The sequence below is a fragment of the Prosopis cineraria genome, unplaced genomic scaffold (genome assembly GCF_029017545.1).
Source record: "Prosopis cineraria cultivar Desert tree isolate PC_DT_omini unplaced genomic scaffold, ASM2901754v1 PC1, whole genome shotgun sequence".
Taxonomy (NCBI): domain Eukaryota; kingdom Viridiplantae; phylum Streptophyta; class Magnoliopsida; order Fabales; family Fabaceae; genus Prosopis; species Prosopis cineraria.
In genome coordinates this window covers 7,261,539-7,280,494 of record NW_026555332.1, presented here as the reverse complement: position 1 = coordinate 7,280,494, position 18,956 = coordinate 7,261,539, and the positions used below count along the sequence as shown (strand labels likewise).

Here is an 18,956-nt window from a genome sequence, read left to right as displayed (position 1 = left end):
TTTTTTTTAAGATGAAAATGGAATATACACACTATATGAAATTAAAAAATACATAAAAAAAATATAGTTTGAACGAACTATTTTATGAGGATCAAATTTTAGGGCCCTGTATAGTTATCTAAACATTCAGCTTCAGGCGTAAATAGAGGAGCGAAGAGGCATAAGATGTGACTATTTTGTGAGTATCCTACTTACACTATTTACAAATGCCGTAACAATTTGATCCAGCAGCTCCATTGATGGTTTAGCTACAGCTTTACATTTTCATCTTGTATCATCCATGACCTCGTTACATTACTAAATTAGCAACTAAGGATATACAGAACATGACACAGTACCAAGATGGTGAAACCACAAAACATGTAATGTTAAAACACAATTATAAAAGTTGAAGTCATGTATCAGACAGACATACTATAACTCTGATCTTGAAGCACCAGTGCTTCATGAATCCGCAGCAAGCATGAATTTGGAATAGATAGATCATAGACCTAACTTCTGGAAGCTGAATTAGCATGCTCCAATTCTTTTTCAAGCTCATCAAAATCCCACCCACCAATTTCCTCTGTTGAGAAATCTTGATCAAGCTTTCCAGACTCAGATTCCAGCTTTGTCAATTCAGCTTCATGGTTCTGATCCTGATCATCCTTGGCTGCAGTTGATTTTGGCTCTTCATCTTTCTGTGTGTTTGGAAGCTCAGTAACTTGAGCTGTAGCTAATGTCCTGTCCTGCTGTTTCCTTTGAGGCGACATTTCGGCCTTGCCACCTAGGCTCTCGATTTCTAAATAGGGCCTCTCAATAGAATCAAATTGTGACCTTAACTTTTTGATAGCATCAAAAAGCTCTCTAACATGTTCTTCATCATTCCTGTATAACAGAGCAAAAAATTCAATTGATAAATTATGTTGTTCATCTCAAGAGTTGCACCCAATTTTCAATTTGGTCGTCAAAGCTTTAAAGTTTTTAATTGGATGCTCACAGTTTTAAGCGAGTTATCAGATTCTGTTAATTTAATTGAACGTGTCTATCTTAGACATTCCAAACGTGCAAGGTTAATGCCAACGAAAATGATAAAAATAAAAGATGAAGTGAAATCCAGTTAAGTATTTCACATATAGCCCAGTACGAGAGAGTTGGCATGGTTGATACATATTGAAAGATGCTGCGATGGCACATCCTTGGCCACTTCATAATAATTTAACAGCCCATTGATTAAACTTTATCAACTTAACTTAATTAAAATTCCAAATATGTTTACCAAGCTATAGTCCCAATTATAAACTTACAGAAACCAAATTGAAATTTGAGTGAAACGAATTTATAAACTTGTAAATTGGGACTAAAGCTTTGTAAAAACTTACAGAAACCAAATTGAAAATTGAGTGAAACCAGTTATAAACTTTTAAATTATAATCAAATTATGTAGTTTAGCAACCAAATAAAAACTCATCATCAGTCTTATTTTGAACTCAAAAACTCATTCAAAAAGTTGGCAAATGCAATACAAAACCTGGAACTTTTTCCCTGCTGAGCATCAAAATACCGTTTCATGCTATCCACTACACTGAAGGTGGTTATAATCTGAAAGCAAGAGAGAAAACCCTCATTAAATATAGGTATATAAATGGGCTATTTCTTTCCCTTCATAGATAATCGAACTTATACATTGATCAGATAGGAGGCCATTTCAAATAGACAAGAATGAACTCGCAAAAAAAATTTGGGTGGTCTCTATAGTTTTATCGGATTTTACTTTTTATTCCTGTAGTTTTTTTTTTCCCCTAGTATTTTCAGTCCTCATGAGACTAAAAACACTAAAACTATAGGGACTTGAGTAACAAATATCACTAATTTTGCTGCAACTATAGGGATTAAAATATTGTGAAAAAAACTATAAGGACTAAAAGCAAAACCCAATTAAACTATAAGGACTAATGATTGTGGTTTCCAAAACTTTTATGCCTAACTCTATGAGCGATGTTTGAGGAACATAGGGTGCAGTCAGCTGCAAAGAATTGATGGAGAAAAAACATCATTGAGGAAAAACAGAACAAACGTACACTTTTTTTATATATAGTAGAGAACTGATAGTACAAAGACTATTGGCAGAAGGGAATTGAAAAGAAATTCATTAAGATTCATCAACAGCCCATAACTTTTCATCTGAACTACTTATACCAGCCTTGAATAAGAGAAAGTCAGTTTCAATGACAGACTTGACCTTCGCACAACTTATTTCTTAACAACCAAGCATCAATTACTAGCTAACAACAACTATCCAATCCCTCATATTAATTCCAACTTGTGACAACTGATAAGGAAGGCCATGGATGAATAAGCCAATTACTTTTAGGTGGTATTATTGTTGGGCAACATGATTTCCTAAATATTTAGGAAATTAATTATAAAACTTTTGGGTGCAATATCTAGAAAATTCAGAAATAGCATTACACTATATCAAACACAAATCTTAACTCTACATATCTAGTAATCACACATCTTACAAATAAGCTCCACAAGTATTTGGGAAATTAGGTTGTCCAGCTTTTAAGGGATTTGAAGGGGTTTCATGATGGCTGTCAAGTACCTAAAACAACTCTCCTCCTTTGCCGACGTTTAGAACCAGTTATGAAATATAGGCAGAGTTTAAACATAGGTTATATGGAAATCCACCCTTAAAACCATATATTAAGGGCAGAATCATGTGCCCCTTAAGTGCCACAAGACATTATAGCTACAAAATGGAGGAATTCAGCATAGCACTACTCCTAGAGAGTCAATATCCCTGATTACACTCCACTTTATAATTCTCATTCTAGCCACCAAGTTAAACCCTCAGCAGGTATACCTTTCTGTGGAAGTCTGTCAAGCTTTGATACCAAATTGATAGAACCTCAAGTAAACCTTATATTACTTATGCATTTACAGGGATGTGGTTCCCTTCAACAGAGATAGCAAGAGGAATTTACAAGCTCTGATGATCAGAGGTAGAAGAAAAAACAAGACGGGTAGAAAAGAAGCACGCCCTCTGGCTTTCTTTCAAGAGGTCTGAATCTCTCCTCAACAAAAATACCACATTGGTAACATACGTACCTTAGTTTCATAAGCCAAATATTCCTGCTCAAGACTTTTCCTTGGACTTAATAGATTAGAATCCTCATTAACTGCATGGGATGGCATCTCTGACCTGCTTCCTCAGGTGAAAGAAATTTAAGAAACGGATAAATATACACAAAGACACGAACAAATTTATTCAAGTTTCAAAGTACTTCAAAAAGATAATTCAGAAAGATTAGCCAAAATATGGCATGCGCAAGCATACAGTAGATTCAAGACAAAAAGGACCTTACCCGTGACTTAAATTTTTCAGGTTCTCCACAAAAGTCCCAATACGGGTGACCCAAGGCTCCAATTCTTTCTGTGCATGACAGAGAAGAGTCAATTACAAAAGAGTGAGAGACTGAGAAGGGTAAAAATAATTGGCATATTACATCCTTTTTCTGCCTTTGATTGAGTAAAAGAAAATCAATACCTTGTAAGCAGTAAGAAGTTGAATGGCCAAGTTTACGAAATAGTCCCTGTGCCTCTCCAGTTCACCACTTTAAATATTAAGAATTAGAGGAAGTATCACTTTGTCAATAATCGGAATCAAAAAAAGGCAGACTTATTATGCTTTTAAGTTTCTGTTGAAAGATATCATGTCATTCTCAGGTGCATTAAGTCTAAATACTTACTTGACCTGCTTCTCATTAATTTCTGCATTTGATCGCTGGAAATCCCAACTATCTTCAAGAAATCTAATCCAGATTTTCAGAACATTTGCTTCTAACTTACATGAGGTAATTGATTTTGAAAGTTCATCTTCCTGTCAATAAAAGTTAGAATCAACATTTCCAACATCTTGATGGTGAGAGAAACACTGCATTAAGACAAAACTGAGCATGATTACACATAGTATCCAACCACATATAGACAAAGAAAAGATTTATGCCTTTGTTTTCAAATGTTCAATTATTTGACTGTTTGCTTCTTCAAATTGGTCCTTCTCCTCTCTTGCATCCAATAATCGCGCTTGAGCAGCAGCCAAAGAAGTATTAACCTACGCAAAGGCCATACTTCAACTATTTAATTTAGAAAAAACTATAAAACAGTATTAAATCCTAACAAGTTTAAACATAGGCCATGAAAGGTTTTCTCAAATAAGAAACATCATTTTAGGTTGCTAGAAGAAACGTCATACAAGGCCCATACAAATGAGAAGTCAACAAATAAACAATCCTTTAGAGAAGACGAAGATCACATGAATTTAAGTGATAAAGATAAGAGAATAATCCCCCAACGCAAACTTCAGCCCATGCTTCTCATATGCCCATGTTATGGTTGAAGTCAGCCGTGAAAGCAAACAGTTTTGAATCTAAGTTACTAGGAGTAAATGAGCATAATCCATTGAAATGCAAAAATATAAACTATTAGGTGAGAAGTGAAGCCAAAGAGCTCAACTGAAAATTTCAACGCTTCCTCTAAAATGTCATGATCAGAAAACGTATGTGTGCGCCAATAACGTGAAAATCTTTCATTAGTAAAGTTCCAATATTTATAAGCAAGGTCCTCATCAGGGAAGCACCATTGTTATAAACAGATAAATGATTATAGCAAAGAAGACGCAGATAAGGTTAGCAATCAATATTATAAGAATGATACATGTCATGCTTATATCTCTGTCTATAATACAAAACTTAAGCCAAGATCTTCAATGATGGAGACTCAACCTTTTTTGGTGGGTTCCGCAATTGCATCAGTCTGAAGATGTGGTCCGCAATGTGCCCCACCCCCCCCCCCAAAAAAAAGGGGGAAAAAACTAAACTAGAAAAAGAAAAAAGAAAAAAGAAACTAAAAAGCACAGAAACATGACTGATACCTTTTTCAATTCAGCTTCAAGATCATCTTTTCTCCGTTGGAGCTCTAAGATCTCAGCAGCTATTTCCTGAAACAAATTAGAGTAAAATACACTGAACAATACAGGCAGTACATAATAACACTGTTATTAAAGTTTAAAATGGAATTACAGCTTCAGACAAATAGTGATACTGCAAATTCAGACCCTATTCTACTAGAGGCAACACAGGGAACTCAGAATACTTCTGATATGGAGTATATGAACATAGACACTTCATAAGACACAAGAAAGTAGCAACAGAACACTTGCACATACGAGCAGCACCATGGTTATACATGCACAAAAAAAATAACAACATCCAAAATGGACACACATAAGCAGAAACAAGAACAGGATGCACGAGACAATTATAGCTTTCAAGAGGCTAGCTCTCCCAGGTGTCTTTCCAGAAAATCCCTCATCCCTTTTCTTCCCTCTTTCCCTTCCTTCAAATGCTGTTTCACAGCATCATCTCAACTACCACAGTCACTTCAACATCCTGAAATCTCCCTTTTGCCCTTGCACATTCTATATTCTTTGGCTCAAAACCTTAGGCACGACAATTCCCCTTTTTGCCCTGTTACTCCCTTCTCTTTATATATGTTTTGGTAGTAATAGTAGGTTGAGAGGTCCCATCACAGTACGACAAATGAAACACCAAGTAAACATTGCATGCTTACACTAAAGGACCCTTTCTACCACAAATATAACTTGTCCATCTCCCAACAAAAAAAATTGGGATCTTAATAAATGAATCAAGTTTGAAGGGAAGGACCAAGTTTGCAGTCTTCCTACTTTCATCAGGTTTTCCGTTGCTCCCTCTTTCTGACTCTATTTCTCTCTCCTCTCTTTTTCTGTTACGTTTCTCCCTCTCTCTGTTTTGACTTTGCTTTTTCGTTTGTCTTCTTTTTTCTGCTCCGTTTCTTCTCATATCTTGCTTTATTTGTTCTCTCATTTTCCTGCTCTAAATTATTTCTATTTTTCATTTCACTTTTTCTAGTTTCTTTCCTTCCTTCTATTTTTTTTTTTCATTTCTTTCGTTTCTATTTTTAATTATTTCTTGGCCATTTATCTACTTTTCCTCACACATTTCTTCTGTTTTTTGCTATACATATTCTTTTTTATTTGCACACAAATGATCTCCTATTGAAGGCAAACTTATTCGAGGTACAGCCGGGCACTGGAAGTGGGAACCTCTCCCAAAGGGGTTTTGAATCTATCCACCATATTGTGAGGAACTAGTCTCTTCCATTAGACCCAACTCCCATTGGCTGCTATACATAATTTTTTATTTAGCTGTTTCATTTATTACATCATCAAATACTTAACGGAGAAAAAAAAATTGATGTCTGAAAAAAAAATAAAAAAAGGAGCAATTATATTGTAATTTATGCTCATAACATTTAAATTTGGGTTGGATTTTCTCATAAGCTATGGCATTAAGTTTTTTTCATTCATTATTTTTCTATCAATAAAAAAAATATTTTCATGTACTTACTTGCTATTTTACTGGTTATTTTTTATTTTATATATAATTTATGCTGCATTTCAAGATTGCCATACACAACACCAGGTTCCATAGATACCCAAGCACTTTTTGCAAACATGTGCCTGGAAATGATAATAGTACTTCACCTTTTCTTTTCCATTAGCTTCGATGGCTTTGGACTCACGAACTTTTAATGCCTCCTCTTTTTGTAGTCTATCAAATTATAAACGGCCAAGAAATTAGTAAGAACCAGACATATCTGAAGGAAATTAAGAACCAATGAGAAACTAAATGCTTAATTGATATTTATCTCGTGCAGTCTTCAACAGATAAAATGCAAAGCACTCAGAGTAACCATAGGATGCTTGCACGAAAGTATTAAACTTCTCTTATTCAGTTCAAGCTTAGAATAAAATTGTGTTGCTCATCAAGAACTGGGGAAAAAAAAATGAGTTTCTCATCAAGAACTGAAAGACATTTAACCTGAATTTTAAAGCAAAATGAGATGCTTTCACGAAATACAGTTTCTTATTAAACTTCTCCTGCATGAAAGTATTAAACTTCTCTCATCCAGTTCAAGCTTAGAATAAAATTGTTACTCATCAAGAACTGGAAAAAAAAAAATTGAGTTTCTCATCAAGAACTGAAAAGACATTTAACAAAATTTTAAAGCAAAATGAGATGCTTTCACGAAATACAGTTTCTCTCTCTCTCTCTCTCTCTCTCTCTCTCTCACTCACAACAAAATACAGTTTCCACCTTAAGCATAAACATGATTTCACGGAGAACAGATAAATAACATGAAATAGAGCACTTAAAATAGAATTTCATAATTTGATTTTCTACCTGTTATCTGAAATACGCTTTTCAGCTTTTGCAGTAGATATGGCTAGAGATTCCAACAGCACCTTCAACTTGTCAACCTATTCGTAAAAATGACAGTATGGGTATAAATAGAATTTAAAAAAAAAATTAAACCATGTTCACTAATTAATTCTTCAACAATAGAATCTGTTCAGAATAAAAAGAATTCAGGTTCTGCTAATTCTACTCTAACCAGTGACAATTGGAATCGAGTCCAGATAATAAATGGTGCCAAATTTTCAACGTCACAAAGCTCATGGAAGCAATCATTCATATCTGAAGTATAATGGCTCTCAAATGCATATAACATGATTGCTAATCTTTCTGTCTTCAATAATTCTTTTATATAATCTTGTAAATAGAGGTGCACAAAGACTGGGCAGGACTAGGTTGATGGTCAACCCAATGCTCCATCCCATGAAGACTGGGCTTCAGTTATTTAGCCTAGAGCCCAATCTCACCCAAACTTAACCAGGACTCGACTGAGCCACGATTGACCTTCTGGGTGAGTCTGGGCTACCATACTTGAATCAAACCATTTTTCTTGAAGATTTGGGCTAGATTGAATTGAACATGTTATGCCATTGTTCAAATATGCTCAAATATCCAATAGTATGAACACGTTTTCCCTTGTTAAAAAAAAAAAAAAAAAACTTCATTGCACATGTATTAAATTTCATTTTATCATTTTCCCTAACTTATTTTGAAATTTAGAACTTAAAGAAGCCTAATCAGGAAATAATATCCAAATCAATTATAGCAAATGATTCATTCCATAAAAATATAAACCTAAAAATTTGTAAATATATAAACCTCAAAGATATATCAACTTGAAACTTTATAATAACAAATTAATATCCAACCTAATATCCAGCCAGCCACAGCAAGCATAATATTTCCATAGCAATATATAGAATGCCAATGTTTTTACCATCTAAGCTGTCATGTCCAGCTTTTTACATACTAATTAATGGGGAATTTTAGGAATAAAGAGTTAAATAAATATATTAGTCAAAGATGGAAGAATATGAGAAATGATTATTCGAAGATTGGAATTAATCATTGGAGAGAGTTTTGTTCCAGCTATGGCAGTGGAGAGAGTTTAGAGACAGAAAAAGAAAAACCCAGCCAAATACCCTCCAATCCACCTTAAAACTCACATGCAAATACATAATCTTGGTCTAGTCAACCTAAGCTTCTATTTGATCTTAGCAATTTCTCAAAATTCCAAATTTAGAGAAAGAACTTAGAGAGAGAAAGCCTAAGAACTCAAAGCTTTCGGATGCTTGGGGTGAGATAAGTATAAATGTATAAATTTTGGATGGATTATTGAGTTCTAGAAGATGAAATATGGCACTGAAAGCACTGTCCAGATTTTTCGAAGTTTATGGGTGGGTATTTTGTTTTCTTCTTTATATCTTGGGAGGGTAACAACTTGGCACCCTGTAATAATTATTTCTACCTCAATAATACCCACTCGTAAACTTTGAAAAATCTAGACAGTGCTTCCAATTCCACATTTCATCTTCTAGAACTCAATAATCCATCCAAAATTAATAATGTATACTTACCTCACTCCAAGCATCCCAAAACTTTGAATTCTTAAGCTTTCTCTCTCTAAGTTCTTCCTCTAAACTTAGAATCTTGAGAAACTGCTAAGATCAAATGGAAGCTTAGGTTGAATAGACCAAAATTATGTATTTGCATGCGAGTTTTAAGGTAGAATGGAGGGTATTTGGCTAGGTTTCTCTCTCTCTAAACACTCTCCACCACCATAGCTGGAACAAAGCCTTCTCTCTCCACTCTCACTGTCACTGCGGAAATGAATAAGGAAAATGTAGTGGATGTTGATTAATAAATCTTCATTTGTGTTCCATTAATTCTAAAACCTAATCCACACCAATGCCCAATAATCAACTAACCAAAAATGTAAGCCCAAACAATTCAATCTTATCCATTCTGCTGAAAAGAAAAAGCCTTTCATCTTTGGGCTCAAAATTGGGCTTGTTTATTTGTGTTTTTTTGAAACAGGAAGAAAATGATTATGTTTCCAAAAGTCCCTAACATTGCAAGTTTTATGATTAATTCTTTTGGATATTTTCTAATCATTAATATTAACATAATTCTTCCAAATATTTCTTTCCTTCATATTCCAATTTTCTTCTTTTCTTGAATCTATTTTGATTCCCCATTATTATTTTACGATCATTTGGAAATATTACATTTTCTTTATGCCCCAAAAATATTTATTTATTATTCAATTTCTTATGAATATCTTTGTCCAATGATTAATTCCAATCTTCTAATCATCATTTCTCATATTCTTCCATCTTTGACTAATATCTTTATTAAACTCTTTATTCCTAAAATTTCCCCCATTAATTAGCATGCAAAAAGTTGGACATGACATAAGCAGCAACAGAATAACATATAGTTTGTGCCAGTAGTTGATTTTTAACTATTAAGGCATATTTCCACTTAAATCTACAGCTTCTAATACAAAATCAGCCTACATCTTGTCACATAAAACCAAAATAATTATTGTCATTTCATTATCGCAAAAAAGCATTCCATTTTCATCTGCCGGTCACAACAAAAAAGATCAGTCCATATCATGACATAGGACATTCAAACATCTAAAAAATTATATTCTAGAAGAATAAAAAATAAGAGAGCCATTCAAAAGTACACATATATACAGCCTCGTACAAGTCAGCTCTCTCGTACCCGTGGTAAGAAGACCTACCCTCAGAAAATAAATCTTGATGGAAAAAAACTGAACTGAAAATTAAACAATAAAACTAAGGAAGTTGTATCAAAGACAAGCAAGGTACCAACATTAGGCCATGATTACAAGGCTAGGCCAGAATCATAACAAATGAAGCTATGTTGGGAATACAATTAAAAAGAAATGAATATGATGCGCGAAAGAGGGGGAGAGAGAGAGGAAATAAGAAGGTAGGAATTAATTTTCATCTCGTTTAATGCAGCATAATCACAAGTTAAAACAAATAAAAAATAGTAAAATTACATCTTATTTTAAAGTAGGCTGCATAATATTAAAAGTCTGCAAAACCATGCATTAATTTTCTCTTTACTTTCTCACTACTTTTATTCCTTCATATTTTTCTTAGCTTTTTCAAAAAGGCAATATAACAAACAACCCATAATTTCATTGTTCCAATCCTTTTGAAAGAAAGAATTACACCTTTTGGGAATAAATCTCTGGAGATTCTCCAACGTGAAATACTTTTTTCTTCTGCAATAGTTCTTCAAGTCTGGAACAAATTCGAATCTGAGAAAGGGCAACTTTTGATGCCTACAAAATGGTCCCATGGTTATTGATAAATTTGAGAACATAGTATATGATATATGGTACAAAAGAAAGTGCACCAGTCCCGTGAGAACCGTTATTTTTGCGTCAGGCTGATCTTGTATGTGCCTGTTTCTTTTCAAAACTCTCCCACAAAGTTCCATATATAGTTCGTGATAGATCTTTATGCGTTCATGATGGTTTATACTTTACATTATAAGAGATACATATCAAGCAAAAAGGTAGTCAAGGATCAAAAGTTTTATGCTATCATGTGGTAAGAATAAAGGGAGAATATCATTCAAGGACCCCCCAAAAAGACATAATTGCATGAAAGGACCCAAGCGATTGAATTGTAATTAAGTTTTATTAGTCAATTACCAAAGTGCCCCTTATTTATTAAAAAAACCTCCACCACCGTCACCAGCCATCAGAGCACACACCTTTATCGTTTCTTCAGCTGCCTTGTGCCCTTCATTTGAAGGTAGCTGTGAAGTTTCCATCTGGATAAGCTTTCTCCTAAGTTTAGAGGATTCAGCATCTATTCTGTAGTCATGAAATAAAACAAGATTGGACTTCAACAATACTTCTCTCAAAATTTAGATTTAATGTTACTGTATATTTCCTTCTAATGATATGAATAATTGATAAGTCTCCATCTGAATTTTCAAGTCCTTATCTTGATTTTCATAAGCCACGTTTTCCTCCCAAATCAACCACAACCCACTACAGAATAAGTAAGCCCCAAATTTTAGATCCATCTAAGTTACAGGCTCAAATTCTTGACAAGTGATATGACAACCCTCAGCCTTCTAAAATATTGATTTCTCACTGTCTTAAACTATCAGTCCAACTACATTCCCATCATAATTCATATGTCATCATCAATAACAAAGATATCTGACATGCGCATTAAACCCATGTTGGTTTATATACCCAAGCACTCAGGCATGAGTTGAGAGCAAGTAGATAGTATTCATTTAAGATGCTTCAACATATTTACAGTGCAACTGGGATATACACATCATATTCTGATGTAGAACCAGGTTACAAAAAGTGGAGGAGGAAAGGGAAAGAGGGAGATATTGGGAGGAAAATAGGAAGGAGGAAAGCAAGAGGGAATAAACTAGAAATATCGTTCAAATGGTTCAAAAAATTGACATGCAACTAGTGAGGGGGGCTATTTATAGGGAGCCCAAAACAAGAAAATAAAACAAAAATAAGAAAATAAATAAAACAGAAAATATTTCCAAAGATTCCAATTATCTAGAATTTCCTATGCCTAGGGTTAGTTTTCATTTAGCCAAATATTATCTTCCTATTCTCCATTAAGTTCATTTAAATGTCTAAATTTGTTCCTAACTTTCTTAATACTCTATTGTTCCTTTCTTGATCATACCCTTTTATCTTTCACACCAATTTTCTTTCGGTTTTAGAAATAGTTCTAGGGATTTCCAAATCTTAATCATCGATACGATTGATTCTTTCTTATACAAACTGTAAAAATATACTAGCATTAAAGGCAATATGAAAGTTTAATCTACCAGTCTCTCCAGACACAATCCTGGCCTCACACATATTAAGTTGTCGTTAGAAGGTAGCTATTTCTAAGTTGGGAGAAAAAAACAAAAGAGCAGATTGACAAACTCATTAGCGCATATCAAGCTCAAGAGACTAGAATCCTCTGTGATTTCTTGGAATGTTAAAAATGGAAAAGGAATAAAGTCATGGGAGAATGACAAATAAGAACCCTTGAAAAATATCAAGGTCCTTTTACAACTGAAACATCAGGATTTACAACGCAGAGGTCTTTATTTTGTATTAATTTCCTTAGAGGGTCTTCGACTGTCATTCTCCCTAAAATCATCAAGTCCATGATGTTTGGTCTTCAATTGTCATTTATAACAAGGAATTAGGGATCAAAGGGAAAAAAATTATTTCCAAGACACTTATAACATTTATTTTAACTTTTTTGAATTTCGGTTAATAAAATTATCGCACCAGCTTAAGCATATTTTACATATAATCAAAGATAACACAAAAGGTGTTGGCAGTGGAGCATCAAGGAATGGAGGGGATCACTGCGTTCCATCCAAATAAATTCAGAGCTACATGTCTTTCAAGTCTCCTGACATTTCCTAGAGGAACCTTATATTTGTTTAGCTATAGAAAACTCTACTAATTAATGTAAGAAAAGGCTAAAAGCCTATTAAGATTAGGTAAACCTATTTTCAGACTACATCAACCACAATAAATAAACTCTGCAATTTAAGTCTCAGATCAAACATAAAATGTGCATTTACCAAAGAAAAGGTATAAAGAAAGTAACAACAAAACTAATCGATTCATACTGACCTTGCAATATCAGCATTGATTTTCAACCCAGTAATGGCACCTTGTGCAAACTGAAGCAATTCCTCCCGCTTCATCTGTAGTAGAAGTACATTTTCCATGGTAACAAACCCAATAGCTTTTAATCGGTAAAATACATTACAACTACAGAAGCAGAACATAATTAAAACCTTCTGACTGGTCAACATGGATAAAGTTCTTTCTAATGTTATATAAGTAGTAACGTGTGTAAGGGAATTTTAAGGAGACAGGAGGGGAAGTAACTCTAAGAAAATGGAAAGGAAGGTGCTGTTTAGATAATAATTTCCTTTCCCCTAGTTGAAACACTTGCTTGTCTAAAATCCCCAAATTGGGGTAGCTTAAAAACATAGAGTAGGGAGGACTGTGGAGGAATTGAAAAGGTTAGCTGAAAATACTTCATTATCTTCCTGCCCTCACAAATAACTCCCAAACAAGGGAAGGGGTTTTAATGAAACCTCCCCTACCCCAATCCCTCATCCAAACATACCTGTAAGTGCCACTACCAAAAGGGGGAAAAAAAAAAAATATATATATATATATATATGATAGGAAAATGGGTGGAACCGATAAAAGAAACAAAGAAAACTCATTATTATTTATCAGACAGACCTAAAATATATTTACTCCACAGAGGGAAATGACATGAGATAGTAGCAGATTTCAATGCTCAGAGTAAATAGAAGAAAATGCAAATAAACAAGCAAGAAAACGAATTCTTCTAGTATACAAAAGACTAGAAACTCTCCACCAGAACAAATGATCACTTCTTTCTCTACGACATTGAACCCTGACCCCAAACACACTATGAGACAAGTTAGTTACTAGGGGATATATTCTCTCTTCCGCCCCTACCTCCAGCTCATCACTATCTTTATCCATTTTGGCCATTCCCCTCTTTTGTCATATATTTTCATAAACATTCCCCCCTTCAGGATAATTACCATCCATTAAAAACCATAACAATGGACAAAATATACAAGAGAAATTTCACAAATTAACCCTAATTTCATGCTCGGGAGGCCAACTCCATCATTAAACCCATTTAATTTTCCTCTTATCAATTAAGACTATCATTCAATAATGTTCCAATGCTGCAATAAAAATATATCTTGGAACTCCATATTTTTTCAAATTATTTGAGAAGCAAGAGCATAAAATTTTTTTTTTTTTTAGTAGTCCTTGTGGTGGAAAGTTTGAGTATACAAAGTTACATATTTAATATCTTTCTAAAATCAAAACTCAAAACCTAGTAAGGAAAATGCCAGTCCAGAACTTAAAGAATTTTTGCATAGTTGAAATTCTAAATTTGAATGCAAACTACCTCCAAAGATCCCACCGATTCAAAATAAACCATGGGAACCTTTACGCTGTCCTTATGTCAACATATGAATAGAGTCATTCATCCTTACCAATACTTCATCTTGATAGTTTGAAAATGTTGTTGCTAGATTTTGAATGCTTCTAACTATGGCATTATGAGCATCTTTTCCCCCAGCAAGACAAAGCCTACAGATAATTGTATTGAATATTCAATAACGAATATTAGCAACTGGGATTATATAGCATGCTTCCTCACAAAACATATAGATTTCAACAAAGATGAAGATGAAACTAGCTGATCAAAAAAATTGTGTTCAAAAATAAAAATTGATATTGTAACACAAACATGCCCCAAGGTTTCAAGATCAAGGAGCTAGTACACCTTTTTTTAATAAAAGAATAAACTATGAGAAAAAGGGAATAAGATAAGCCGAATATTTTATCAGAACATGTGATAAGCCTCAGATTACTAGACATTCAAGAGAAATGGAAAAGCTATGAAACTCACCTAAAGATCTCTAGGAGAACAGAAACCTCTTCCTCATTAGGAACTTTAAGAATCTGAGGCATAGAAAAGAGTTAACCCTGCAGTTAACCTCCATAATCAGCAATTACAAAATGACTTGCACAGGAATACATCCTTCTTCCAATTTTATGACACCATATTGATGAATCTGGAGTAAGACTGTAAGAATATGATATATTCAACTCAATCAAATTGTTCATCGCTGCAATATGTATAAGAAATCAATAAACTCTCATATAGTACTAAAGTGATTACAAAAAACCATTGTGGATTCCGACTTTGATATATTAAGTTTATTTCAATAAGATTAAATCGATCCATTGAATTTACAATGTATAAAAATCAACACCTCAATTTCAAGTTCATTCAAACTTTCTTAATTAACAGAAGTACAGAACAATTTTACATTGACTGGCTTTTAGCAGACAAAAAAACAAGATGACTAATTTGAAGAGTACCAGAAAGCTGGACCACTTTCTAGCTTGTTCTCTGTTCATGTTCGACCTTGTTGTTGGGTTTTGTTTTGCATATTTCCTAGGGGAAAAGAGGGACTGCATGAGGTTTCTTGCTTGGGCAGAAGGCTTCCAGGTTTCTCTCTTGCAACTCATGGATGATACAATATTTTACTTCTTGAGGATAAGAAAAATTTGAAGAAGTTATTTCTTTTTATTGAGAGAGAGAGAGAGAGAGTGATTTCTAAGTTGCTATATGCAAGTCAGTGTCTGGCCTCCAGATTAACCTTCCTAACAGTGGGTCATTTCAGTAGGATAAAGAAGCTCAGATCATTAGGTAGGTGCAATGGCCCTAACATTAATGAGTAAGTGCATGAAACCATGTCCATGAACAGATCCTACAAAAGAAGCTGGATAGCAGCACTTTACTAATTTAATATATATGGGAGAGAGAAACTTCAATGATCAGGAAAGTACCAAAATGTGTAGTCTCCCCTTTTTCAGGGACATAAGAACATATACTGTGATAATCAACAATTTTACATAACTTTACATGTCAGCACAATTTTACACATGCAGCTGACAGTCACGTAAATATGCATACCATTGATAATGTAACACCCTCCAAAGCCTGACTTTGAACAAAAATATCTCGGAAATTTAATGGTTCACCTCCAACATCAGCATCATAATACAAAACCTGATCAATAGCATCACTTGAACAATTACAAAAAGCTTATACAAAAAATAAATAAATAATAAAAACCATCCATATAAATTACAAGAAATCATTATCCACATTGATCCTTCACCAACATGAGAGCCAAAAGTATTTTCTAATTTAATGACATAGAAGAGAGTATTCAATTGAAACTCTGATACAACCAAGAAAAGTACCATTTAGTTGAGTTTTATTCGCCCTGCAGTACCTTCAAAAAGGAGTGTATGTTGAACATAGGGAAAACTCCTTCCAGCCGAGTCTTAGCAACATAGTTCTAGACTTTTACTATGTCCTGAGCTATGAAGTTACCTCATTTTATCTGCTGATTTTTTTTCTCAAGCAATCATTTGTCGAGATCTGTTTAAAGGCCTTTGCTTTAGACTTGACAGACTATTTTCCACATTAAGTAAGACTACCAGTTGTCTTATTCATATTTTGTCTCTTTTTCTCCTCTTTCCATTCTCTCTGGCCCTTTTCTCTCTGGTCCCACATCAATGATTCACATATCTGAATTTCACGTGCTCAGCTAGTCATCAGTTACATTAATATTTTAACACAGAAGTTTCTTCCAGGGTGCAAGTGCTACATCCAACAGCCTTCATAAGATCATGGATTAATTCTATCTAAAATTAAATCAGTCCATGTGTGGGTGAAAAATGAAAGAAGCCAAGATTCATGTAATTCATAGCAAAAGAATAAAGCCACTCCCCCATGATACTGAAGAAAAGATAAAACCTATTCCTATTGAATGGAAAAGAAAGAAGCAAACAGCCAATGAATTCCATTACAGTGTAACACAAACACATGAAGCTTTTCCGTGACGAACAGCAGTATCAGGATTTAGGGGAAATAAACAGTCACATAAAAAGACTTCTAGGCTAGATTTCATGTCCCAAATTAAACACTTTAGCATACTGTGCTTTCAGACACTACCTGATCATTAATATTCCAAAACTCAGGCAAACTGGGGAGAGTGCAATAATCAAAATTCAATCAGATTAAACTAAATCTGCCTTGAACATAAAAATTTATTTACCATAGATGGTTTCCTCAAATTCTCCTTGGCTTTGTCAACTGCAAAGTGCCGCTCAAGGGTCTTCTCTTTATCTTCAGCCAAAGTCATAGACATTTCCTCAATCTCTTTAAGCAAAGCTAACCATCTTCTTAGCAACTGTACTCTTTCAGGGCCCTGATAGTAAATAGCAGCTTCTTCCAATCTCTCAACTGTCTTCTTGACACTTTTAAAATTTTGACCAGCCTGCATGTAAACAGAAGATATAGAGATGAAATAAAACCAAAGCATCTAATATGATCCTCATGCTCAAATCATCTTGATGTCAAAAAAACATTAACTACCGTTGTGGACACAGCACTACAATTAAAAGTTTACAAATAGATAATCCAAGTTTTATGGAATCTTCAGACAATTTAAGTATTTAATATGCAATCCAAATAACTTCTAAACTCCTTATAAAATTATGACAGACATAAATGCTGGGAAACCATAACAGAGGTTAGAAAACAAATGTTGAGCAACCTATCCAAGTCGAACTTTTAAAAGGATTAGGGATTTATTATTCTCTGAAGGATTAGGAGCTTATCATTATCTGGTGTCCTAGAGTCTGCTGTTATCTTAAAGTTAATGCACGGCTACATATTATTATAAATAAAAAAAGGAAAGTGGCTCTACCACAATGTGTGTGAGAGTTCACAGCGCACAAACATCCTTCTTCACACTATATTTCATTCTTTTCCTGAATTTTAAAATTAATATCACAATAAGAGCAAATTAGAAAGTGGGTTCTTTTGGGAGAACTGGAAATTAGCAAAGACTATCCCCTCTGCGCTGGTGAGTTAAGAAAAATAGGATGTTCCTGAACAAACTAGCCAGATAACGGTCACTTGCACAGTCAAAATTTCCTTTGCAAAGCAAGCTGCCAAACTTGTAAACATCTCAACAAACGTTTAAATGGCTAGTTGGCAAACCTGCAAATTATCCTTCTTTTATGTTCTGAGCTTGAAGTTGCACAGTGAGTAACCAGTCAATCAACCAAATGAAGAGGAAAACGAACCGTTAAAAACAACCCGATTAATCATTTAACATTTTAAGAATTAATAAGGGTACCCAATAAGCCAATACTACCCAAAATGCGGGCAACAAAACGCATTTCTAATTGAAAATCAAACAAAGAAAAATGCCTAATTTGAGACCAATAAATTACTAAACTTTACTCTCATGCGTGAGCTAGTCCTCAAAAGTCAAAACTAACACCTTCGTCAATTTGGCTTCCCAAAATCACCAAATAACTAACACAACAACGAAGTCGTTGTACTTATGAATAACTTCACATTTGCTAATTCTAGAAAGTAAAACTAAAATGGGGATTATAATTTACTGAGTTTATTGTAAAAATTCTAAGAATTAATGAAAATAATAGAAAAGACCACAGAGATAAAATATAGGACATTACAATGCTATCTTCCAGGATTTTGGCGCCCTCGGCAACAGCTTGGCCGGCGTGTTGAACGACGGAGTCAGCATAACTCACTACAGATCTCAGCCAGGACGACATTTGTTGCCAAGTCTTCTGATAATAGTTAACAAAACTGCGAACCCAAGAAAAGGGAATGGAAGCAAAAAAACAAAAAACAAAAAACAAAAGAAGAAGAAGAAGAAGAAGAAGCGATGGTGGAGAAAGAAAATTATGGGGTTTGGAGAGTTGGATTAAGAACAATAAGAGAGGAAAAGAAAATTAATTAGGAAATGGGTAGCTTGTTCACCTGTTGACTGTTGAGAATAGAATCACAACATATTGACGAAGTGATTGAGGGGATCAGATAGTCAGAAATCAACAAAAGATTCGGCTTGCGAGCAAAACTAAGCAAACATGTTCTGTTGCAGACTTGCAGCTGCACGAAGCAATGCTTGGGAAGGCCACGTTGACCCCAGCAATCCGGTTTA

General features: G+C 34.2%; 1 protein-coding gene across 3 annotated transcripts; it reads right to left on the bottom strand.

Annotated features, from left to right (window-relative positions):
• Positions 1-166: 166 nt before the first annotated feature.
• Positions 167-18,956, bottom strand: LOC129308735 (uncharacterized). 3 transcript variants are annotated; one of them, XM_054950071.1, is made up of 19 exons: positions 18,776-18,956; positions 18,466-18,601; positions 17,031-17,252; positions 15,878-15,973; positions 14,804-14,856; positions 14,385-14,481; positions 12,958-13,031; positions 11,046-11,148; positions 10,498-10,608; positions 7,272-7,348; positions 6,572-6,638; positions 4,919-4,984; positions 3,992-4,099; positions 3,735-3,865; positions 3,533-3,599; positions 3,351-3,418; positions 3,094-3,190; positions 1,511-1,581; positions 167-867 (listed from the first exon to the last, which is right to left on the bottom strand). In XM_054950071.1, the coding sequence occupies exons 2-19, from the start codon at positions 18,565-18,567 to the stop codon at positions 492-494; spliced, it is 1,986 nt and encodes a 661-aa protein (XP_054806046.1). In that variant the 5' UTR covers positions 18,568-18,601; positions 18,776-18,956; the 3' UTR covers positions 167-491. The 3 variants fall into 3 exon arrangements, with proteins under 3 accessions (XP_054806046.1, XP_054806054.1, XP_054806062.1); XM_054950079.1 differs by having other exon boundaries at positions 3,094-3,187; positions 18,776-18,955; XM_054950087.1 differs by lacking the exon at positions 18,776-18,956 and adding an exon at positions 17,981-18,005 and having other exon boundaries at positions 18,466-18,604.